This window comes from Pantherophis guttatus, chromosome 4 (assembly GCF_059756535.1).
Source record: "Pantherophis guttatus breed Tessera chromosome 4, ASM5975653v1, whole genome shotgun sequence".
Classification (NCBI taxonomy): domain Eukaryota; kingdom Metazoa; phylum Chordata; class Lepidosauria; order Squamata; family Colubridae; genus Pantherophis; species Pantherophis guttatus.
Window position 1 is genome coordinate 32792953 of NC_142066.1, and position 22359 is coordinate 32815311.

The 22359-nt window shown below is 42.0% G+C and overlaps 1 protein-coding gene across 5 annotated transcripts; it reads right to left on the reverse strand.

Moving 5' to 3' along the window:
* Positions 1–3674: 3674 nt before the first annotated feature.
* On the reverse strand, positions 3675–22346 carry LOC117669174 (uncharacterized). Of its 5 annotated transcripts, XM_087891908.1 has the most exons (6): positions 22021–22346; positions 14683–14778; positions 12737–13809; positions 11676–11877; positions 6063–6119; positions 3675–4968 (listed from the first exon to the last, which is right to left on the reverse strand). In XM_087891908.1, the coding sequence occupies exons 3-6, from the start codon at positions 13586–13588 to the stop codon at positions 4337–4339; spliced, it is 1743 nt and encodes a 580-aa protein (XP_087748034.1). In that variant the 5' UTR covers positions 13589–13809; positions 14683–14778; positions 22021–22346; the 3' UTR covers positions 3675–4336. The 5 variants fall into 5 exon arrangements, with proteins under 5 accessions (XP_087748034.1, XP_034279305.1, XP_087748036.1 ...); XM_034423414.3 differs by lacking the exon at positions 14683–14778 and having other exon boundaries at positions 22021–22332; XM_087891910.1 differs by lacking the exon at positions 6063–6119 and having other exon boundaries at positions 22021–22309.
* Between the last annotated feature and the right edge of the window lie 13 nt (positions 22347–22359).

Genomic DNA, 22359 nt, shown 5'->3' on the forward strand with positions numbered 1-22359 from the left:
CCATACTAAAATCTGCATCATAGTAAAGTGAATTCTTATACAAAATCTTATATAGACTGTGCAAATAAAATACACTTGCACATATTTGGGGGTCCTTTTGTATCAATTACAAGTAATTGGAACACAATCCTGGAGTTTCATCTTTTGATTACTATGAGTATTACCCAAGTATCACTGTTTTTTCTTCTCACTTTGATTTTTTCTTACAGAGTTTAGTTCCAACTATAAAGAGCCTTGGTGGTGCAGTGGATTAAAGTGCTGTTAAGTAGCACTTAGCTGCCAGCTGCCTGTAATTACTGAGAGTTCAAATCTCACCAGGCTCAAGGTTGATTCAGCCTTCCATCCTTCCGAGGTAGGTAAAATGAGGATCTGGATTGTGGGGGCAATAAGATGACTTTGTATAAAAAGAACACCGCTTGGGGGGGCCAAAAGCCCTACTAAGCAGGTATATACAAAAGTATGAAGGCTATTGCTTAATGCATTGTAAGCCGCCCTGAGTCTCTGGAGAAGGGCGACATATAAATTGAACCAATAAATAAATAAACAATAAATAAATAAATGCGCTAAAAGGATGAGCTTAATGCCCCAAATTAAAATAGTTCCTTGCATACCATCATGGACATTTTTTTAGGCCACAGAAAAGCAAACCTGTTTCAGGTTTGTCTTGAGAAAATGTCAATGCCTCACATTTATGGTGAAAAATCTATCATAGCCTTTCCAAACCTGATGAGCTATAATACCAATAAGGTGCCCACTATGAAGGAGGCAGCTTATATAATTTCAAGACAAGGTGGCAATGATGATGCTGGGCTTTTGCTTCATGACAAAGAAATGATCTCAGGGCAAGGAAGATAGATAGAAGATAGAATTTTTTATTGGCCAAGTGTGATTGGACACACAAGGAATTTGTCTTGGTGCATATTCTGTCAGTGTACATAAAAGAAAAGATACGGATTATGTTATGTAACAATAAATCAGTCTAGATGATTAAAAGACCCTTTACCTTTTTATTAATTATGTTCTAATATCTCTCAGCTGCACTAATCTTTGAAGAGCGCTGCCAGCTCTGAAGCTGAAGCCATCTTTTTGCTATTACATAGTTGCCATGAACCCTGAGAGGGGGGAAGGAAGAGGGGAAGTAAATAGACCGGCTAATAATCAAAACAAAAAAATTTTCTTGTGGGAACCAAGGTCATCTCAACAGATGTCAGTTGAAGGAGGAAAGGAGTGATCAAGCAGCCTGCCAGCTACTTTCATTAGATAATGTGATCAGGGACATCTGGGAAACGGAATATTTGTTGTTTTAGTTAGGTGAAAACAATGGAAACTTAGAATTTATTTTCACCGGCTATGCTGATACGATGTATCCAATAAACATGTTCTTTGAGGAATCTACCTTGGAGTTCTGCTTTTGGCGGATGCGTTACTTGGAACGCTGACAGGCACATTGTGAAAATAAGGCAGTCTGAGGAAATGGCTCTAGTATAATTAAAAGACAAGTTTTGCTTTTTTACTAATAACTAAAAAGCTAGCATTCCATATCTGGTATTCACCTGTCTTTTTTTTTTTTTAATGAGTAATAGACAAACCTTGAGAGATCACTGAATGGGGCACTGTATATCTGCAGCAATCAGAATGTGAAGAAGACACAGAAAGGGCTGTATTTCCTGAGAATGTTCAGGAAAATAAATCTATCTCAGCATCTACTTCTGTCTTACTATCACAGCACCATTGAGTGTCCTGACATACAGCATTCTTGCATGGTATGGGAGCAGCTCTGTAGCGGACAAAAAAGCTCTACAGAGAATCATTAAAACTGCCCAGATTATCATCGGGCTGCAGCTACCAGCCCTGGACGACATCTTTGAATCTCGCTGTTTGAGGAAGTTGCATAACATTCTCAGAGACTCTTCCTATCCTGCTTACAATCTTTTTGGACTGTTGCCTTCTGGCAGAAGATACAGAACAATTAAAACTCGGACCACAGGCTTTCTGCATAGTTTTTATCCCAGAGCTATAACTGACCTCAACAATGAACTAAAGGGCCACCATCAGTGAGCTGTTGGACAGTATTACTTGGTCTGTTGTGTGGATGTTTGGGTGGTTTAGGGGTGGGGAATTGTGGTGGGTGGGAGTGTGTTTGGGGATTGTTATGTGTGTTGGACCTGGTCTTTGGGTGTTAAGTGAATTTCGTTGTATGGGTATACTGTGTATATACGTAAAATGACAAAGTTATTATTATTAATCAAAAAGTGAACTTTATTTTTAGGCAATAATTCTTAGGTACTGTCATGGCCCATTGGAGCCCAGGTCCAAGGAGGAGATGGAGCCAGGGGCGATAGAGCGGGATGGCACAGTCCCTATGGCCCAGGAGAAATGACCTGGGGAAGAGGACGAGGCAGTCCCGGGTCCCTTGGGCTTCCGAAGAGTAAGCAGGGAGAAAGAAAGGGTGCAGGATAATCGAATGAGGGGGAGGGAAAGGGCAGTGGAGCAGAGGAGCAACGGAGAAGAGCAACTGTCTTCATCGCTGGATCCCCAGTGTAGAATGGAGGAGTAGTCAGCGAAGGGTGGCCCAACTACTTGGGAGGAGGACACCCCACCCCTCCTCACAAGGCTCACCTGGGCAATAGTATTTAGGGAGGAGGAGTTTTTGCCAGGAACAAGTGTTTTTTTTTTTTTCCAGATTATACTCCCCAGCTTTGACTCAGACCTTTTGCCTTGCTGTCAGCACTGCTTTATCTTGCTTTGAGGACTGATTTTGCCTTGCTTTAAGGACTGTTCTTGTCTTGTCCTAGCCTTAAAGACTTTACCTTTGAAACTGATTTTGTCTTGTTTGGACTTTTGCCTTGTGGCCTGGCTTGGTAATCTATGAACTGTTGTTTGGGAGACTGAGGGGAGAGCCTTACTGGTCAGTGGAAGGTCATTTGTTTAACCATTCCCAAGAGAAATAAAGACCCCTCTGGAGGCCTTCCTAACCGTGACCACCTGGTTCATAACAGGTATTTTTATCTTCTAGCAGATTATGTTCATACCAGATGCTTAACCTGGCTCTTGAATTAACCCATTATTTGGGTTACTGGAACTTAATCTAATTAAATGAGTGGGATCCACACAACATGTAAGCAACTGCCAAAGAGTAACGAAACTTAAGTGTGCTGAGTGGTGCAATACCTTGAGTGTTCATTGTCTTGATAAATGTATTCTGTCAACATGGCTACCATAATTAATTACAAGAAATCCCTGGTCAGGGTTATCATGTCATATGTCAATAAAAAGGGTAAAGTGCATTAAGTGCCATCTACAGATTCCCTCCAGCAAAGGACTCTAACTCCTTCCACCTCTTCCCATGACTCAGTGTGAAAAGCATTAAAAATGTAGCAGCGTTCTCCTCTTGAAGTACCCAAGAATATACTTTTTGAGATATTCTTTGCTGAATGTGAGGAAAGAGTGTTTTGCCAGTGTTGTCGCTCACAAAGAAGAAAGAGGCTGAGGTGTGCAAGTAGATCAATAAGATTATTGACAATGAAAAGGACCAGATGGAAGGTCTGCGATCAATCCCCCTGTGTATTCATGGCCATCCCTAAGAATCGGCCAAAATAAAGTTTACCTAACCTGCAGGCCAACCAATTGAAATCAAACCCAGCCCTGTTGTATATATTCCATGTCACTACAAATTTAGGTTGACAATATTTCCATTTATCAAAGTTGCAATTTTTAAAAAAAGGCAAAATACTTCACAGCAGCTTCCCCAAGAGGGGATCTCCATCATTTTAAAGATTTCAACCCTCTGCTAATACAGACTGGTCATCTTCTCTAAAAAATACATTGCTTTTGCTTCACGACAAAGAAATGTTCTTAGGGCAAGGAATACAGGTTGTGTTATGTAACAGAAAATCTGTCTAGATGATAGAAGACCTATTACATTTTCTATTAAAAGAGAGAATGAGGGAGGAAGGAAAAGGAGATAGAGAAAGAAAAAAAGACATCCAACTGGTGCCACCACAATATTAGTGGTTTAGTATTGTCCAGGTAGTCAATTCTAAAGGCTCTGCACCTTTTTAGAGTAATCAGTTTCGTTCTACTGTGACTCTCTAGTTGTAGAACACAAATTGATATTGTGGAACTGCCACCTTGTCTATCCTGCTGGGGATCGACTGGATTCTATCTAATTAAGCCACATCAACAGATAAACCTCTGCAGATATTGAACCAAAGTTTATCTGTCATCTGGCTCAATATGACACTAAGCTAAGTGGTGGTCTGGTTCCATGCTTTGGCCCTTATTGAGCTTTCAATGCTGGGAAACACAGTTTTCTTTCCTTCTGGGAAGATCTTGGCTAAGTAGTGTGGGTTCTCCGATGTCGAACCAGGTGTGAATTCTGACCAAACTTCTTCCCACAGTCAGGGCACTTGTACGGTCTCTCTCCTGTATGCGTGATCTGGTGTCGGATGAGATCAGAACTCCAACGGAACTTCTTCCCACATTGGCTGCACCCATACGGACGGTCTCTGGCATGGGATACTCGATGCCTGGTCAACTCTGAGCTCTGGTAAAAACTTCGGCTGCACTGAGCACATCGGAAAGGTCTCTCTGAGGCATGGGTCCTCTGATGACGAGTCAGCTGGGAAGTATGACCAAAACGTTTGCCACATTGAGGGCACTGGTGGGGCTTCTCCCCAGTATGGATCCTTAGGTGGGTGAGCAGATGTGAGTTACGGCTAAATGTTTTCCCGCATTGTGAACACTGGTGAAGGGACTTTCCTGTTGGGTGAGAGCGTCCAAAAGAGTTGGGGTGTGCAACTGGATTCTCTCTTATGTCTCCACATCTCACTTCAAATTGTTGACTCATCCGTTCAACACAATTCTCACCCAACATTTTCTCCCGGGAATTCCCAGGTAGCAATCCCATTTCCATTGTGCTTCCAGGCAAAGAGTGCTCCTCTCGGTTTCCATTGGCTAGTAGGGAACCTGTCAAAAGAAAAGAAAAAAGTCTTTCATAATGGGCAGATGAGTCTGACAACATGCAGCTATCAACATAAGACAAACAGGCACAAGTAGTCCTCGACTTACAACCAGTCATTTTAGTGACCAGTTGAAGTTGCACCAGACCCCCAAAAGCTACTTGTGATCTAGTTTTGAAGTTCTGACATTGTGCTCTTCTGCCAACATGCGGCTGCATTTTGGGTGCTTGGCAACCGGTCCGCATTTACGGCTCTTGCAGTGCACTGTGGTCAGATGGGCGATTTATGATGGTTTTGCTGGAAACCAGCATTTACTTCTGGTTTCCAGCAAGAAACGGTTGATAGCTAACAATAGATTCTTCCCACAATAGCCGTGACATTCACCGAACAACCCCAACAAAAAAGATCGTAAAACTGGTCACATGGTGACTCTGCTTTACAACCATCATGACTTATGACTGTAATTGCCAGGCTCAATGATGGCTATAACTTGCAGGTAGTCCTATAACTTGAGGACTACCTGAATGCTCTCCAACTGTGTCAGTTCTTGTAATTTCTGTTTGCAAACTGATAGCTTATATTTTATCGTTTTAGAAATGATGAAGCTGGGCAGTTACTTTGGATCTTTATAACCTCAACAAAAATCTTGTTCTGCTATTAGCACAAGTGTTATACTGACTCTTGGCTTTCCCTCAGCCCATGCATCTGGACTGCCTGCCTTCCACCCCTGCACCTCTGCCTCCATCTGCTGCTGGTGCCGCTGCACGAAATCAAGCCTCCTGTAGCTGCCCACCCACTCTGGCCTGACTTCGCTTTCCCGCAGCCCCTGCAGTGTGTCTAGACCACCTCCCTCCCACCTCTGACTGCTGCTTGGACAGGTAATCAACTCACCTGCACTGCTTGGGCTGCGGCTATTGATGGACCCTGCAGCCTCGATGCCTTCAGAGCTGGCCATCCCCCCCCAAACTGATAACTATCTTAACTGGGGCTTATTTTGGAAGTAGGGCACACTAAAAAAATCAGGCTAGGGCTTATTTTCTGGTTGGGTCTTATTTTCGGGGCAACACCATAGTTTGAAGAAATAAGGAAAGAGTATACAACCTTGTCTTACTCCTTCCAAACTTCCACCAAGTTCCATCCAGATTATATCTTCCTGGGCTGTGTAGGAGGTTTTGCAAGAAAACAATGAGACATTCTAAGATTGTTGTTTTCCTAAGAACATGCCATAATTTGACATGGTTGACACAATCCATGCCATTTCTATATTCAATGAAGCATGTATTGATTTATTTTTGGTATTCTTTGGCTTTTTCAATTATTCAGCATGCATCAGCAATAATATATGTTGTTCCTCAGTCTTAGAATCATAGAATTGTAGAGTTGGAAGAGATCTAAAGGTCATCACATCCAACCTACTGCACACTACAGGACTTACTACACCATCTCCAATAGATGACTAACAAGCCTCTCTTTGAAAACCACTCTGGCAGTAACTTATTCCACTGAGTGAAATGTCTAATATGTCCAATAAATGTAATATAACTAATATTTATGTCTAATATGTGCATATATATATATATATACACATCCTTGAGGTTTCGTCTTTTTAGATATAGTTTTACCCTTTGGAGCAAGTAAGAATGAGCCCAAATAGTAATAGGACTTAGTGCTTTATAGCACTCTTTAAGTGGTTTACAGAATTAGCATATTGCCCCCAACAATCTGGGTCCTCATTTTATCAACCTTGGAAGGATGGGTCAACCTTGAGCCAGTCAGGATCAAACTCCTGGCAGTGGGCAGAGTTAGCCTCCAAAACTGCATTCTAAGCACTGCGTCACCACAAATCTTCTATAATGTGACAGCCCTTTAGAAAGTTGAATACAACATCATGTTGCTCTTATCTTTCTCATCTGCAAGCTAAACATACCTAGGACTTCTAACTGTTCCTTATAGGATTTGGTTTTCAATCCTTTCAACCTTCTTGGAAGCCCTTCTATGGACTTGCTCCAGTTTATCAATTTTTTAAAAACTGTACGTACAGAGCTGAATGCAGAACCCCAAGGGAAGCCTGACCAAAGCATAACAGACTGAGACAATTACTTCTCACAATCTGGATTCCATCCTCCTCTTGATGCTCTTCAAGATGTTGTTGATATTCTCTGCAAGCTGCATAACACTGTTGAGATTTGCTGAGCTTATGATCCACTAGTACACCCAAGTCCTTCTCACATGTGCTGCTCATGAGTCATTATTTTCTGCATCCTATGTAGATTGTCCTTAATTGAACAACTGTAATGGGAGCCTCTATATCATGACGCTCATAAGTTGAGGCAGCTCAACCCGATTTTATGATGATCGTAAAGCGAATCTGGCAGTTGTAAAGCAAATCTACTGTCAGCAACGGGTGTTTTTTGCCAGCAAAAAAGCCATAAATCACATGACTGCCGGTTCCTACTAATGGCTGTAAATACGGTCAGTTGCCAAGCACTCAAAATTCGATAATGTGACCATGGGTGGATAGGGAAGTGGCTGTTTGTAACTATGAATCGGAGTTGTAAGTATCTTTGGGAGAGTCCATTGTCACTTTGAATGGTTGCTAAGCAATCAGTGATAAGTGGGCTAGCTTTATATGTATTGACCATCCTTCCTAGCTTTGTATCTTCTGCGCATTTGGTAAGTATTCCTTGGACTCCCACTTCCATGTTGTTTATAAAAACACCAGAACCATCCAAGACACAGCCCTGTGGCACCCATTCAGAATGTTTGGACCATTTTGTAGATAAGGATGCTCTGAGAGATTTTAGTCAAGATATACTATATCCGCAGCATTTCCCTAATCAACCAGACCAGTAATTCAGTCAAAAGGAGATTGTTAATCTGACATGACTTGTTCAACATAAATTCATGTTGGCTCCTATTAATTAATAAATTCCTATCTATGTACTCAGATGTGCTCCCTGATAATCTGCTCAAGGATCTTGCCCAGTATTAATGTCAAGTTCATAGGCCTGTAGTTTCCTGGGTCCTGCTTCTTTACAGTAATTCTTTTCCAGTCTTCTGGGACCTTGTCTATTCTCCAGATGTACTGAAAATTACAGAGAATGGTTCTGCAAATATCTCTGCTAGTTTCTTCAATACTCAAGGGCAGGGCCCCCCAATCCCTGGGTCATGGACCCACAGTACCAGTCTGTGGCCTATTGGGTTGCACAGCTGGAGGGGAGTGGCAGGTAAGCGAGTGAAACAGAATCCATTCTCCCTCCCCCAATGGAAAAATTGTCTTCTACGAAACTCGTTCCTGGTGCCAAAAAAAAGGTTGGGGTGTGTGTGTTTCCCCAGGGTATAAATCATCTGGTTCTGAAGAGTAACTCATTTAAATTAGCTAGGAATTCCCTCAGTTGCTCTTTGCTTATCTTGAGCTTCAGTTCATTACACCCCCTCTCCCCCCAAACGGCACAGTGTGAGCCAACCGAAAGTTCATTCAACTTCTGAGAAAAAACAAATACAACATAAAAGTTGAGTTATGCTTTCTATCCTCTTCCTTGACCATTTACCATTCTCTCCCTTCAGAAGATCTCCTGTCTCTTTCACTTTCCTTTTGCTTGGGACTTTCCTGGAAAAAAAAACAACTTTTGTTGTTTTTGGCATCTCTAACTAGCCTGACTTTGTACTAGGTTTTAGCTCTTCTCCCACTAAATCTGTAGTTTTTGCAAACTGCTTTGTATTCTTCTTAGGATATATTCCTCTCTTTCCAATTCTTGTACATTTGATTTTTTCCTTTAAGCAATTTTTTTACGTTCTGTGGAGATCCACTTTGATCTGTTCAGATTTTCTAATTTTTCCTTCTTGTATGAATTGTTTGGATTTGTACCTCCAAGATCACATTATCACAGAAGCTCCCAATCTTCTTGGACATTTTTCTCCTATACAATACCAAACTGTTGGATCTTGCCTATTATCTTACTAAGTCCAACAAAGCTTTCTCTCATGAAGTTTAATACTGAGGTACGACTGCAGTTTCTCATCATCACATTATCTGAAATTCCAGGACAGCATGATCTCTACCTCCCTGAGTTCCAATTACTTTTACTTCCTCGGCCATTTCCTCTCTTTAGTGGTCGCTTTTGACATTCATCCATAACAACTTTTTAATTTTATAGTATCTCTGGTTTCCTATCAGTCAGGTTCAGGACTTCAAAGTGCCTAATGTTGTCTTTGAAAATGGGACGCTTATGTTTAAGATCTTACTTTGAAAACTGACTGCCTTTGTTCTTCCACTTTAGCTTGAGCTGAATCTGTTCTGTGATTAGCTCCTGGTCACATCTTTGTTCTTCTAACTGAGCTCTTCCACCTCTTTATATAAAAAATAGAGTCAATTTAGTTTCTGTATGTTCCATCTGGTGATGTCTGCATACATAGACATAGTTTTGGTTGTTTGTCAGACTAATAGCTGATCAAAAATAAGTTGGTGTAGGATAAGACTTATTTTATTCCAGAGCATCTATACAGAGTACAAACAGAAGTAAATTTTAAAAATCATTTCCACAAATTAATTTTTAGTTCTTGGTTGAAGATTCTTTGGCACTTTTAACTCTTGGCCATGTAAGAGCAATGATTGTTGGGTTTGGAAAGCAAGAAGTAGAGAATAAATATACAAATTTGATTCCAAAAAGGGGAACCAGAAGCAGCTAACTATAGGCAAGAAATGGTTGAGGTTTGGTAGAATAAAAAGAAGAGATGCCTCATTTATGATTGATTTTGCTCAATTCTTCCTTTTTCAGATTTTAAACTTGTTCTATGAAATGTCTATTGTAATTATTAAGTTTCAAAAGAGTGGATTTAGGTTAAACAACTGCATCCAGTTTGCCCATAGATACAGGAATTGGAAATCAGATAAATTTACATTAAACTGTAAATGAACGTCTTGGAGATTCTCAGTCATCCAGGTCATTGTTGTCTCAAAGGTGCTTTTTCAAAAGGCAACTAGACTTTGTTTTTCCTTGAAGGCATTTTGCTTCTCATCCAAGAAGCTTCATGGGCTCTTCCAGGATGGTGAGGATGATGGAAGAATTAGATCTGACAGGATGGGGTGGTGGTGGAAGGATTATATTTCTTTGCAGTCCTCTGGTTGTTAGCACTGTCCCTGAGAACTCTTGAGGCCACTTGAGTTTGTTTATCTGTGCTCTCAGGGTCACCTGTATCAGAGGGCAAATGGGGGATGGAATCTTCTTGGAACTGCTGAAAGGACTATGTTGTAGGCAGGAGATAGGTGGTGTCATATTCCTCTTCCTCTGTTGAGAAAGGGCTGCTCAGTATGCTGCTTAACATAAATGGCCTCTTTTACATCTCTTCCAAACCAATGGTTCTCTTTATCCAGAAGGGCCACATTCTGGACTTTCGCCCCCAACATCCTGTCAGAACCCATGAAACTTCTTGGATGAGGAGCAAAATATCTTCTTATTCTTCAAGGAAAAAACAGTCCAGTTGCCTTTTGAAAAAGCACCTTTGAGACTGTTAATGAACAATTCTCTACTGTCCCTAGCTTGGATAATAAAAAGCCTGAGGCAGTTAACTGGAGGAGCCACAGTTGGGCCCAATTAAAAGTTCTGGAAATGGGAATTACTGGAGTTTTAACACGTCATATCTGGTAGGAGCCAGATCAGGCCAAATTAATGGAACACCCTTCATCTTTCTAATCCTACAATCACTTTAATGAGCCTGAATAATATGTACTGTTTTGAGTTGTATCTCAAATTACTGTCCTCTGTAGTCAGTCGATGAAGCTCCTATGAAAAGCGTAACTGACATATATCCTCCATTTATTTGGAATAGAAGTTCAACTCATCTGAAATGCATCTAATAGAGAAAGACAAACTTCTTTGAAAGATGCATTTTTCTTTCAAATGCAATACACACAAATGAGATCAAATGAGATAGGATTTAGATACAAAATCATTTAAATTTTGTAGTGGTATAGCAGTTTCAAGTTCTAGTCCTGCCTTAGAAAGCAGGCATTGGCAAACCACTTCTAAAAAACCTTGACAGGAAAACTATAGGGACTCATCTAGACATATGCCAAAAATCATGATTGACTCAAAGGCACACAAAAAAAAAAAAGTGCTATATTATTGGAAGAAATTGAATTTTAAGATTTATTTTCTTTTTTCAATTCAGCTCTCCCCACCCCCCCAACATCTGGGCAGAGTATATCTTCTTTAGAGTGGTCATGTGTAAGCTGCTCTATTGAGTGAAGTAAAAATGCTCAGATAAATGAGATAGATAAGGTAGATTATATTCTCTCTTCCACTTTCATCAAATTGCTGTCCCCTAAAAATGAAATATTTTTATCATATTTACTATTAAATAACATGGTTTACACAGAGCCACCAAATTTTTACTGCAAACATGGGCGCCCACTAAATGGAAGCAAAGCATTTAGAATTTTTAAATGAATATTCATATTCTCTGATAGCCAATCATTCCATAGATTTCCTTTAAAAAAAACTGTCTGAATTTCTTAGGTCAACTATCTTTCAGCTATTGCTGAACTACAAATTCCTGTCCCAACTCCACTGGCTAGAGATAATGGACAATTCCTCATCTGTTACAGACAAAATTTCCCAAAATATTTATCATTGATTTGTTTTTCTTATGGCAACTGATTCCCTTTGGCAGGAAAAATTCATAGAACATTCCTGCTTCTCTCTTCCTTCTTACCTGTTTCCTGAAGGCCTTGTGGTTCCTGTTTTGGGATGCAAGGCATCTTGAGAGCTGGGCCTGGGATAGGCTGGTTTAGTGTGGGATCGGATGAGGATATGTACTCAGGATGGGGCAGCAGTGAGGCTGAAGGATCCCATGGTGCTCCAGGCAAAATCATTTCCTGTGGGCTTACCTGTTCAACCTTGACCCGCACTGTAACCTAGCAACAAGAACAACAGTGGGTCACTAAGAACTTGGGGGAATCTACCCATTCCATTTACCTGTTTAAGCTTCGAATCTAAAAGAGAATAATTAATCAGCCTTTCAAGCGTCCATTGTTGTTGTTTTGCAATTCCCATTCCGAAAACTTTTCAAAAGGATACAGATCAATCTGATAGCAAGTCCACCTTATCTAGCACTCTATTCATTGGAGTAGCCAAAAGCCTGGAGTCTTCTGAAGGTTTTGGATTTCAGCTCTCATCAGTTCTAACCAACATGGCTAATAACAAGAGGCTGTGAGAACTGCCATTGGAGATGTTGCTTTTGGCTTGTTTCCCGCCAGAATCCACCTGCTTGCTTGCATACAAAAGGCCCTCCACAATTGATGAAGAGCCATTTCCAGCCTGAATATATCAGGAAGAAACATGGCTGGCTGAATGCAGATTCATTTATTAATAATGAGGAAGCCTGTCGTATGACCCAATCTTTTCTGCCCCTTTTGTATATAAAACAGGAAAGGTTTTAAAGCCTAATTAAAAAATAATTGATAAACAAATCAACACATTAAAAAAAGGCAATTCTGTTGAAATCTTGTGCCAATTCAAAAACTTTTACCTGTCTACCATCCTTCCTCTATGCTTGACTGAGCTGTTTCCCGCCCATTTATATTGCATGTTGCATTTGGCTATTTTTATTTCCATGAAACACTGATTCAATCATTAAAACATTGATACAATTCTCCTTTGCCTTGTGGGTGGGTGGGGGTGTGTGGAATGAGAAAACATATATTGGAGTGCTAAGGATGTTAGAAGTTTTCATCACAATGTATCGCCTAGAATCAAGATTAACCGTTCCCTTACCTGCTGCTCCCACATCCCTGTCTCTCGCCGTGCCATCTGGTATCCTTCTACCAAGGCCACTGCTTGGGCGCACGTCTCAGGGCCTCGTTCACACACCCAGCTCTGGATCTCTTGGGGCAAGATAGTCAGGAACTGCTCCAGGATAAGCAGTTCCAGAATCTGCTCCTTTGTGCGGCTCTCAGGCTTCAGCCAACGTCGGCAAAGTTCCCGGAGCCTCCGACAAGCCTCCCGGGGGCCTTCAGAGTCCTGGTAACGGAACTGCCGGAAACGCTGCCGTTGCATTTCCACATTGGCACCTGATTCCCCTCGCAGGCTGGAAGATTTGGATTTTCTGTGCTCATTCCTGCCACTTCTGGCATCCAAGCCATTATGGGGTGGTTGGGCTTTTCCAAGAGCTGGCATAAGGCGGCTCATCCACTCTCCTCTTGGCCACTGGCATGATTCGGCTGCCCGCTCAAAGGATGACAGGTAGGCTTCAATGTCATCCACAGGTGCAAGCTCAGGTAGCTGGAGATTGTTCCAGCCAGGGGCTGGGGGAGGGGCAGGCACAGGGGCTGGCATGACATCAGCAGGTGTCCTCAGGCTTTGCACCATCTCCTGGCACTGAACCTCCCAGAGCTGTGGAATTGGGTCGCTCCTCACTTGGGGAGGAGTTGCCCACCTCAACAGATCACTAATGGTGCCTGCTTGGACAACAAGAGGAGTCTTCCCCGGAGCATCCCATTCCCAACCAGCTTCAGGGCATGGGGGTCCAGGCTCTTCTATTTTCACTCTGGGTGCCATTGTTTCTTCTAATGGGTATAAAAAATGGAGGCCCAATGCTGGAGGAGGCACTTCCTGTGTGGCAGCCATCTTTTACTCCTGCAAGAAAGGAAGTTCTTGTCCTCCAAGCTTCCTGCAGATAAAAGTAGAACCACTAAGCCAGAGGAGACTGGGCCAAGTGAAAGAGAGCTTCAATGCAACGTGTAGTCCCAGGGAGCAGATAGATATAAGACACCCAATAGGAAAGGATGGACAATCTTTAAAGGTATCCTCCTGCCAGTGATGTGATGATTAAGTAAAAGGGCACCTCCCTGATACAGAAACGGAAAAAAATCATTAAGAATTATACTCAGAAGCATCAGACCCATTCTTAAATATCACTTTCGCAACCATTATTTGCCTACCACTAATACTGGTTTCACACCTAGGCAATGGCAATTAGGTGCTAATATACGAGGTTCAAACGATTACCTATGGACATTTTCTCTGGCAGCCTCAATCAAAGGCCTGGATAGTAATACAAAATGGTCTAGTTTTCTACAAAACAGTAACCTCCAGATGTCCTGGTTTATAACTCTATAAGACATCAAGAAGGGAACCCTGAATTAGAATATATTTGCTAACAAAAGGGAATGTAAGAATGTCCATTCTGTCTTCAAAAAGTCCATTGTTTCTGGAATTCTCAATACATCCACATTGGATAATACAATAATATCCAATCAGAAATCAGGAAATCATCAACAGAGAAGAAAGCAATGCATTTCCCCTCCTGTTTTCAGGAGCATATAAATTATTTATTGCTTTGGATTTCAATATAGAAATCACAACTAGTAAGTAGGACCTTTGAGAATACACAATAGGATAGAGAGCTATGATTCAGGATGCCAGCTCTGATCCATTCCTACCCCTTTGCCCAAAATGCTTGTGTGGTCCTCCCATTTCTACTCCACACTTTTGTGTGTTTTTCTGTGAAAAGAAGGAAATACAGAAAGAAGAAAATAAATGAATATAATTAGAACTAAAAGTAGCATCTGAATGCCCCATAAAAATCTATGAATGAGGCAGGGCTGTTTTGCAATAAACTCCTGTCAAGAAGCAGTTTTAAATACAGGTAGTCCTTAACTTATGATCGTAATTGTTCCTGGCAATTACAATTGTAAAATGGGTCATCATCAGCGACCAACCTGACTTTAGAATCTTCTTTGTGGTGGTCGTAACCGTAAAACCCATTGTTTGTCGTGGGCTGTTTTCTGCTGGAAAGGAAGTAAACTGCCAGTTTCCTGCAAAAACATGATAAATCATGGTTATATGACTGAGGTACTCTGCAAATGGTCATAAATGTGGGCCAGTTGCTGAGTGATCAAAATGCAGTCATGTGACAGGGGAATGTGACCGTTCGAACTCTGGAACTGGGTTGTAAATAGCATTTTTGGTGGGTGGGTGTCCCACGTAATTTCAAATAGTCACTACGCAGCCAGTCATAAATTGAGGACTACCTCCATCAAAATTCCTACACGTCATCCTAATTTGTTCCTTCTACATATTTTATGGAGTCTTCCTAAGTCTGCTCGTGCTACCATTTTTCAGTCAGTGGTGCTCTTCCTCCTACATAAATATCAGCATTCATAGCTAAGTATCAGAAACAGGGAATGAAAATAATCTCCTCCTTCAGGAATATGTCTAATTTCTGCTTAATGTCATTTTACTTATGTGACAGACTACAACTGTTTAAATTTCTTCAGCTTTGAAGCTAGAGGCTCCCAGCTTAGTTGTGTATCTGGTGTCTCTTCTGTCACATCCTGCAGTGAATCCCAGCAGAGAAGAGAATTACTTATGTTTATTATTACTGGAACTACAATTCAGCATCCACCGATTTGGGAATAAGCCTTAATGAATGATAGGTATATATAGGTATGCAGCAGGGGTGAAATGTTCCCGGTTCCCCCCTACCCACACCATGCCAAGCTGAGCCGCACGATCATTAGAGGCTTTTTTTTTTAACTTTTAAAAGCATTTTTTCTACAACCTCTTCCGACGAAAAAATGCTTTTAAAACTTAAAAAAATAGCCTCTGATGATTGTGCGGCTCAGCTGGGATCGTCAGAGGCTTTTCAAAGCATTTTTTTCTGCAACCTCTTGGCTGAAGAGGTGGTAAAAAAAATGCTTTGAAAAGTCTCTGACGAGCCCAGCGGAGTTGCCTGATCGGCAGAGGCTTTTCAAAGCATTCGAAAAAATGTTTTGAAAAGTTAAAAAAAAGAAAAAAGTTGGCCACGCCCACCCAGTCACATTACCTCACCACCACCAAGCCACGCCCACAGAACGGGTAGTAACAAATTTTACATTTCACCCCTGGTATGCAGGTATACCTATGAATGGATAAGTATATATAAAACAGTATTTTTCTAATTTAGCAAATTTAACAATTATGAGAGTTGAAGTCCACATCTTAAAGTTGCCAAATTTGAAAAACACTGGTATAGAATGTACTGTACTGTTTATTTGAATGGTAATATGAAAGTCCACTTTCACTTAAGCTCTCTCTCTCTTAAAAAAAGAGATACAGATCCTACAACATCTTGAATCTCCAAAGACCTATGCAAGGCTTCTCTTCGTAGACTTCAGTTCAGCATTTAGTATCATCATTCCAGATATTCTTCTAACTAAACTAAATCAGCTAGCTTATAAATGGCTCATAAGCTTCCTAAGAGACAGAAGCAGCAGGTGAAGCTAGGCAAAATCATATCAGATACCTGTACAATTAGCACAGGAGCCCCCCAAGGCTGTGTTCTCTCTCCACTTCTCTCTATATACCAATAACTGCATCTCAAAAGATCTATCTGTTACAGTACTGAAGTTTGCAGATGATACAACAGTGATTGGTCTCATTCGAGACAACAATGAATCTGCATACAGACGGGAGGTTGAACAACTACCTTTGTGGTGCGACCAGAACAATCTTGAACTGAACACACTCAAAACGTAGAAATGGTGGTAAATTTTAGGAGAAATCCTCCTATACTACCGCCTCTTACAATACTATACAACAGAGTATCAATAGTAAGAGAGCTTCAAGTTTCTAGGTTCTATCATATCTCAAGACTTAAAATGGACACCTAACATCAAAAATGTCATCAAAAAAGGACAACAAAGAATGTTCTTTCTGCACCAACTCAGAAAGCTCAAACTGACCAAGAAGCTGCTGATTCAATTCTACAGAGGAATTATTGAGTCTGTCATCTGCACCTCTATAACTGTCTGGTTTGGCTCTGCAACCAAACAAGACAAACACAATTATCAACGGATAATTAGAACTAAGGAAAAAAAATTGCTACCAACCTGCCTTCCATTGGGGATCTGTATACTGCATGAGTCAAAAAGAAAATATCTACAGACCCCTCACATCCTGGACATAAATTGTTTCAATCTCTACCCTAAAAATGACGCTCCACTGCACATCAGAACAACTAGACACAAGGACAGTTTTTCCCGAATGCCATCACACTTCTAAACAACTATTTCCCACAACACTGTCAAACTACCATGTTTTCCCGAAAATAAGACCCTGTCTTATATTTTTTTTGAACTTCAAAATAAGTGCTTGGCCTTATTTTCGGGGAGGTCTTATTATTTTGGGGTGCGTGGAGCAAGACGGGAATCCTCTTGCTGTCTTACCTGATTTCCAGGTCTGTTTTCCTAACCAGAGGAAATGGCAGGGAGGGACCAGCTGTGCATGGGTTTAAATATTTTTGGTGGCGGGTTTATTTTTTTTGGGAGGTCTTATTTTTGGGGGAGGTCTTATTTTCAGGGAAACATGGTATTTACTAAGACTGTATTACTATTATTCTTCTCATCCTTCCTATTACCTATCTCCTCCCACTTATGACTATAACCTTGTTGCTTGTATCTCTACAATTTATATTTATTTGTTTCCTAGTATGATTTGATTCAGAGGTGGGATTCACTTACCTTCCCTACTGGTTCGCAAATGTGTCTTCTAACACTACCCTCTTGGGGATGGGTGATTTATTTTTGCATACTATATAATCTTTTTGGTGTTTTCAATTATACTAACTGGCACGATATCCTCTGTGCAGAGTGGTGCAGGGTTGAAAGGGCTGATCTAGGAGCAGTATTAGCAGCTCACTGAATGATTTAGGGCAGTGTTTCTCAATCTTGGCAGCTTAAAGATGTGTGGACTTCAACTGCCAGGATTCCCCAGTCAGCCATACCAGCCAACTCTATTCTGGCTGGGGAATTCTGGGAAATGAAGTCCACACATCTTCAAGTTACTAAAGTTGGGAAATACTGATTTAGAGCTTTTAGCCCTCTCTTTGACTCATAGGATTGTTATGGGAAAAATAGGATGGAGTACTATGGATGCCACCTTAAATTCATCAGTGAAAAATAGGTTATAAATCCTATCAATATATCTTATAAATAAATCTTATTAATAAATCTGATAGTTCCTAATAAGGATGAAGTTAACCATGGAATACCTGCTTAGAGTCAGTATAGAATATGCTATGGTTGATCATTTATGGAATCATTAGGCACCTCCTAAAATCCATTTACTTTCTCTCATCATATAAGAACACATAGTCTTGCATAAAGTTAGTTTAGCATTTTATTCTAGCCAAGACCAGCTAGAAGTTGTTGTTGTAACTTCCTCCTTGTGGAAAAAGATAATCCTGAGCATCTTCCTTTAAAAAATTAAATAGAACACATGAAAGATGTCTTTCTCTACTTGACAGTTTGAAAAGTCACTAGGATCTAGTGAGGCTGATATAAAGTAGCCTTCCAACATTCCTTCCTGTGGACAAGGGCTGAAATCCAGCAAGGGATCTACTAATAGTACATCAGGATTCCCAATTCAATCCTTAGTGAATCCTATAAAAGTCAGCGTATGGAGAAATTCTTCTTCAGATGCAAACTTGCCCTACCTCAATCAGGATTACAGACTTAAGAATCTGATTTGACCTTTTAGTGGAAACTCTTTATCCCTTCCCAAGAACCCAAAGTGTACAAAAACATATAAATAATTTCCAAAGATCTTGGAGAAGGATATACCAAAAGGAAATATAACTCACAATATTGCACCCGGAATGAGGAGCCATTTCCTTACTGCTGTTAAACAATTGGGAACCTGAAATTCTTAAATCATCTGCAGGATGCGAAATAGCTACCAATAAATATAACTCTCTCCCTTATGCTCTCTTCTGGAACAGAATGGACTGGAACAGGTAAACAAATGATTTGATAAATCGTTTTTTTCCTGTATTGCTGCTTCTGGCATTTATTTATCCATTTATTCTTTTTGGCAAGACTGTAGCCTCATGGTCTGTCCTAGGACCCCAAAATGGAGCAATTTTTCTCCATTTTGGCCACTTTGAAGATGTGTGAACTTCCAACTCCCAGAATTACCCAGCGAGCAGACTGGCTAGGGAATTGTGGGACTTGTAGTCCACACATATTCAAGTGGCCAAAGTTGAGAAACACTGCCCTACAGAGTTACAATAAATCAAAATTCACAATTCTGGACTAGATGGATAATCACATGCTCATCTAGCAAATCTAGACTTTAGTAAGCCACACTGACTATATCTGCGTAGCACGCCCTTTGGGGATTTATACAATGCACTGAACCATCAACTTCCAAAATGGCTTGGGTTTATGTTAACTAACTACACTTCCAAACCCCAGAATTAGCTAAAGCATCCACTGTGTCTATAACTGACTTCACTAAGCATACCGTGAATTTAGCCATTGAAGTTAGGCTACTCAACTGTTCAATAGGGTACAATGATGGTTACAATAAAGCAGAGCCATTTTTTGCAAAATGGGTAGCTGTACACTTTTGATACTAAGTAAGTTTAAAATCATGCCCTTTTTCAGATAATGTGCCTCAGTTGCAGTCTGATATGTCACCTGAATCTGTAGGTCTCCAATAACTACCATTGTTTCCACCTGCCATAGAAACAGGCTGATGGAATGACTGCAAAGCAGAGTTGTTCTGACAGCAACATCTCTACTTTTCCAGCTTCTTTTCAATCTCTGTGAACATGTAGGGAATTAATTGGGCTCAGGAGGGAGGTGGGCAAAAATCCAGCAACCCCCCCACCCTGTGCCTCCAATCCCAAAGCCATTAGAAATTTTTATTCCATTTTTTTTAAGCTCAAGGAAAATGCATAAGTGCCTTATATATCTGCTGTGAGACTGTGTACTGCAGGGATAGTTAATTTGATTACCTCTGCATCGATCAAGATCTTAATTCCCCAATCATGTTTCAGGGTGACTTAAACTCAGCAGATCATACAGGCATGGTCTTATCTAGTATATTGTAAGGGCGACTCTAGAAAAGAGACTTTTATTTCATACTTTGCTTGTATGCATTTAGACCAAGCAAAATATGGGAAAAAAACTTTGATACCTTTTCTCAGTATACCTAATAGTATACTGATTTGGGAAGCGGTGAAATCCAGCAGGTTCTGGAGAACTGGTAGCAGAAATTTTGAGTAGTTCGGAGAACCGATAGAGGAAACTTTGAGTCATTTGGAGAACCAGCAAATACCATCTCTGGCTGGCCCCAGAGTGGGATGGGAAGGGAGATTTTGCAGTATCCTTCCCCCCCCCCGAGTGGGGAGGGAATGGGGATTTTGCAGTATTCTTCACCTGGAGTGGGGTGGGAATGGAGATTTTGCAGTATCCTCCCCCCCCCGGAGTGGGGAGGGAATGGGGATTTTGCAGTATTCTTCACCTGGAGTGGGGTGGGAATGGAGATTTTGCAGTATCCTTCCCCTGCCATGCCCACTAAGCCACACCATGCCCACGGTAGTAAAAAAAATTGGATTTCACCACTGGATTTGGGCTGGCTTTTCCCAATCTGATATCTCCTCAGGTGTTAAACAATCGCTAGAATCCCAAGCTAGCAGAGCCCATTGCTGAAAGGATTTATTTAAGCAAATGGGTTTCATTGTTCCACCTTGTGTCTATGATTCATCTAAACTGGCCGCGCATAAAGAAATTGGCAAGTTCTTTAGTTAATCTCACACTAAATGCCAAACTTTTTCACTGGGCAATTCGAATTGTACGGAGCATCTTGATATTCCATCTTTAGGCCCATTCCCTATATGGTAAATATAGTATTTTTAAAAGTCTTCCCTGCATCTAGTGGCAATAATTATGAACTTTAAAGTACATGATTCGATCTATTCTGAATCATCTGCCAATCTACTTCATTAGATATACCACAAGATTTTCCTTTATGGGAACAAGAGGAGAAAATACCAGTGTTGTACTAAACTCAGAGAACCAAGAAGGGCACACTGAACCCTATTGCTAAACTACTCTTTTCTGAATCATACATATAATTTTATCCTAAATTGGTGGATAGTGTACCTCGAACTGCAGTTCCTTTGTTCTTGGGCTGCTGAAGTTAAACAAATCTACAGGAAAATCCTTGTGACCTAAAGCAAAATTTGTGTGGCAGCCACTCCTAACCTGATGATACATTTTGACTACAACTCCCATTTTGACTTGGGATCCTGGGAAATCCCCTATTAGGGATTTCTGGTTTCTTAAAAATGTAGCAATGGAGTTCTTTTAAGAACTGAGCACACCGGGGCCATCAGGTTAATTTTAAAGATTAATATTTTTAACACTGGGGTTATCTTTTCCAACACTTCCTGCCCTGAAGAAATCCAGAATCCCACCACTAGTTGGGACTAAAAAAAAAAAAAAAAAAAAAAAGTGACCGAGATGCCTTACTTGGTCAAGTAAGATCCCACTTTGTCTTACTCAAGGCGGATCCTGGGCTATTATTCCCACCACCACCATCCATCTTTCCTGTAGCCCCTTTCCCCCCCCCCCCCGTGCAGCTGCCTGGCAAAACCCAAATGCACATTCAGAAAGATGCATTTGAGCCTCTTCTCTTCTCTCTCCTCCGGAGAAACCAGGGGTCCAGACGGCTAAGGTTTCTCCAGGACGAGAAGCGTGTTTCCAAGGAAAGCCCCTCTTGCCTTCGGCGGATAGCCCACCCGCAGCCCTCTCCATGGCGCATGAGGCGCCCATTCATCTCTTCCCTCAAAGGACCCAGGTATTCTCCTCCTGGCGCCAACCCGGCCGCCTTCCTCTCCGCCTCCTTTCTAACGGACCCGGCAGGACTAGCCCTGTTTCCCGGGGTGGGGACGGGACGATCGCGGGCTCCACGCCGCCGCCGCCGCCGCCCTCCTCCTTCCACCCCGAAGAACTGGCGAAGTTCTGGTCCCAAGCTCCGACTCCCGCTCTTCGCGGAACCGCTTTGGAGCCCGGGCTCCCCCGCCAGCCCTAACGGACCGGGGGAAGCGCCGAGTCCCCGTGCAAAAGCTCCAAGCCCGACGATCCTCCTCCGGCTCCAGCCGCCTGCCTAAAGCCCGGGAGTCCCGGCTCCAACTACTTCTCCGCTCCCCCTTTGTTTCCTCCGCTCGCTCGCCCGCCCTCCTTCCCTTCTTCGCCCGCCTTGGCGCGCCCCGGGCCCGGCTGCGCTACCTGGGCCGGGGCGCCTCCAGCGCGGTTCTCTTTTAGGGCTCTTGTGGCGGCGGCGGTAGCAGCGGCAGCGGTAGCAGGAGCAGCATTGGCCGCGGCGGCGGCTCCGCCTTGAGTTCCGCGGCGCCCATCATACCCTGGCCGGCTCGGCCCGACCCAGCCCGTCGCCTCGCCCGCTGCGCCGCTCCAGCCCTCCTCGCCTTGAACTGCCCTGGAGGTGGCCACCAGGTTGGTTCCCGGGCTGCGCCGGAGAGGCTGGGGTTAGTCCCCCCTCCACAGGGCAGGCAGTGGCTGCGATCCCTGTCAGTCAGCGCCGAAAGGAAGGGGAAGCCGGCTTGGGAC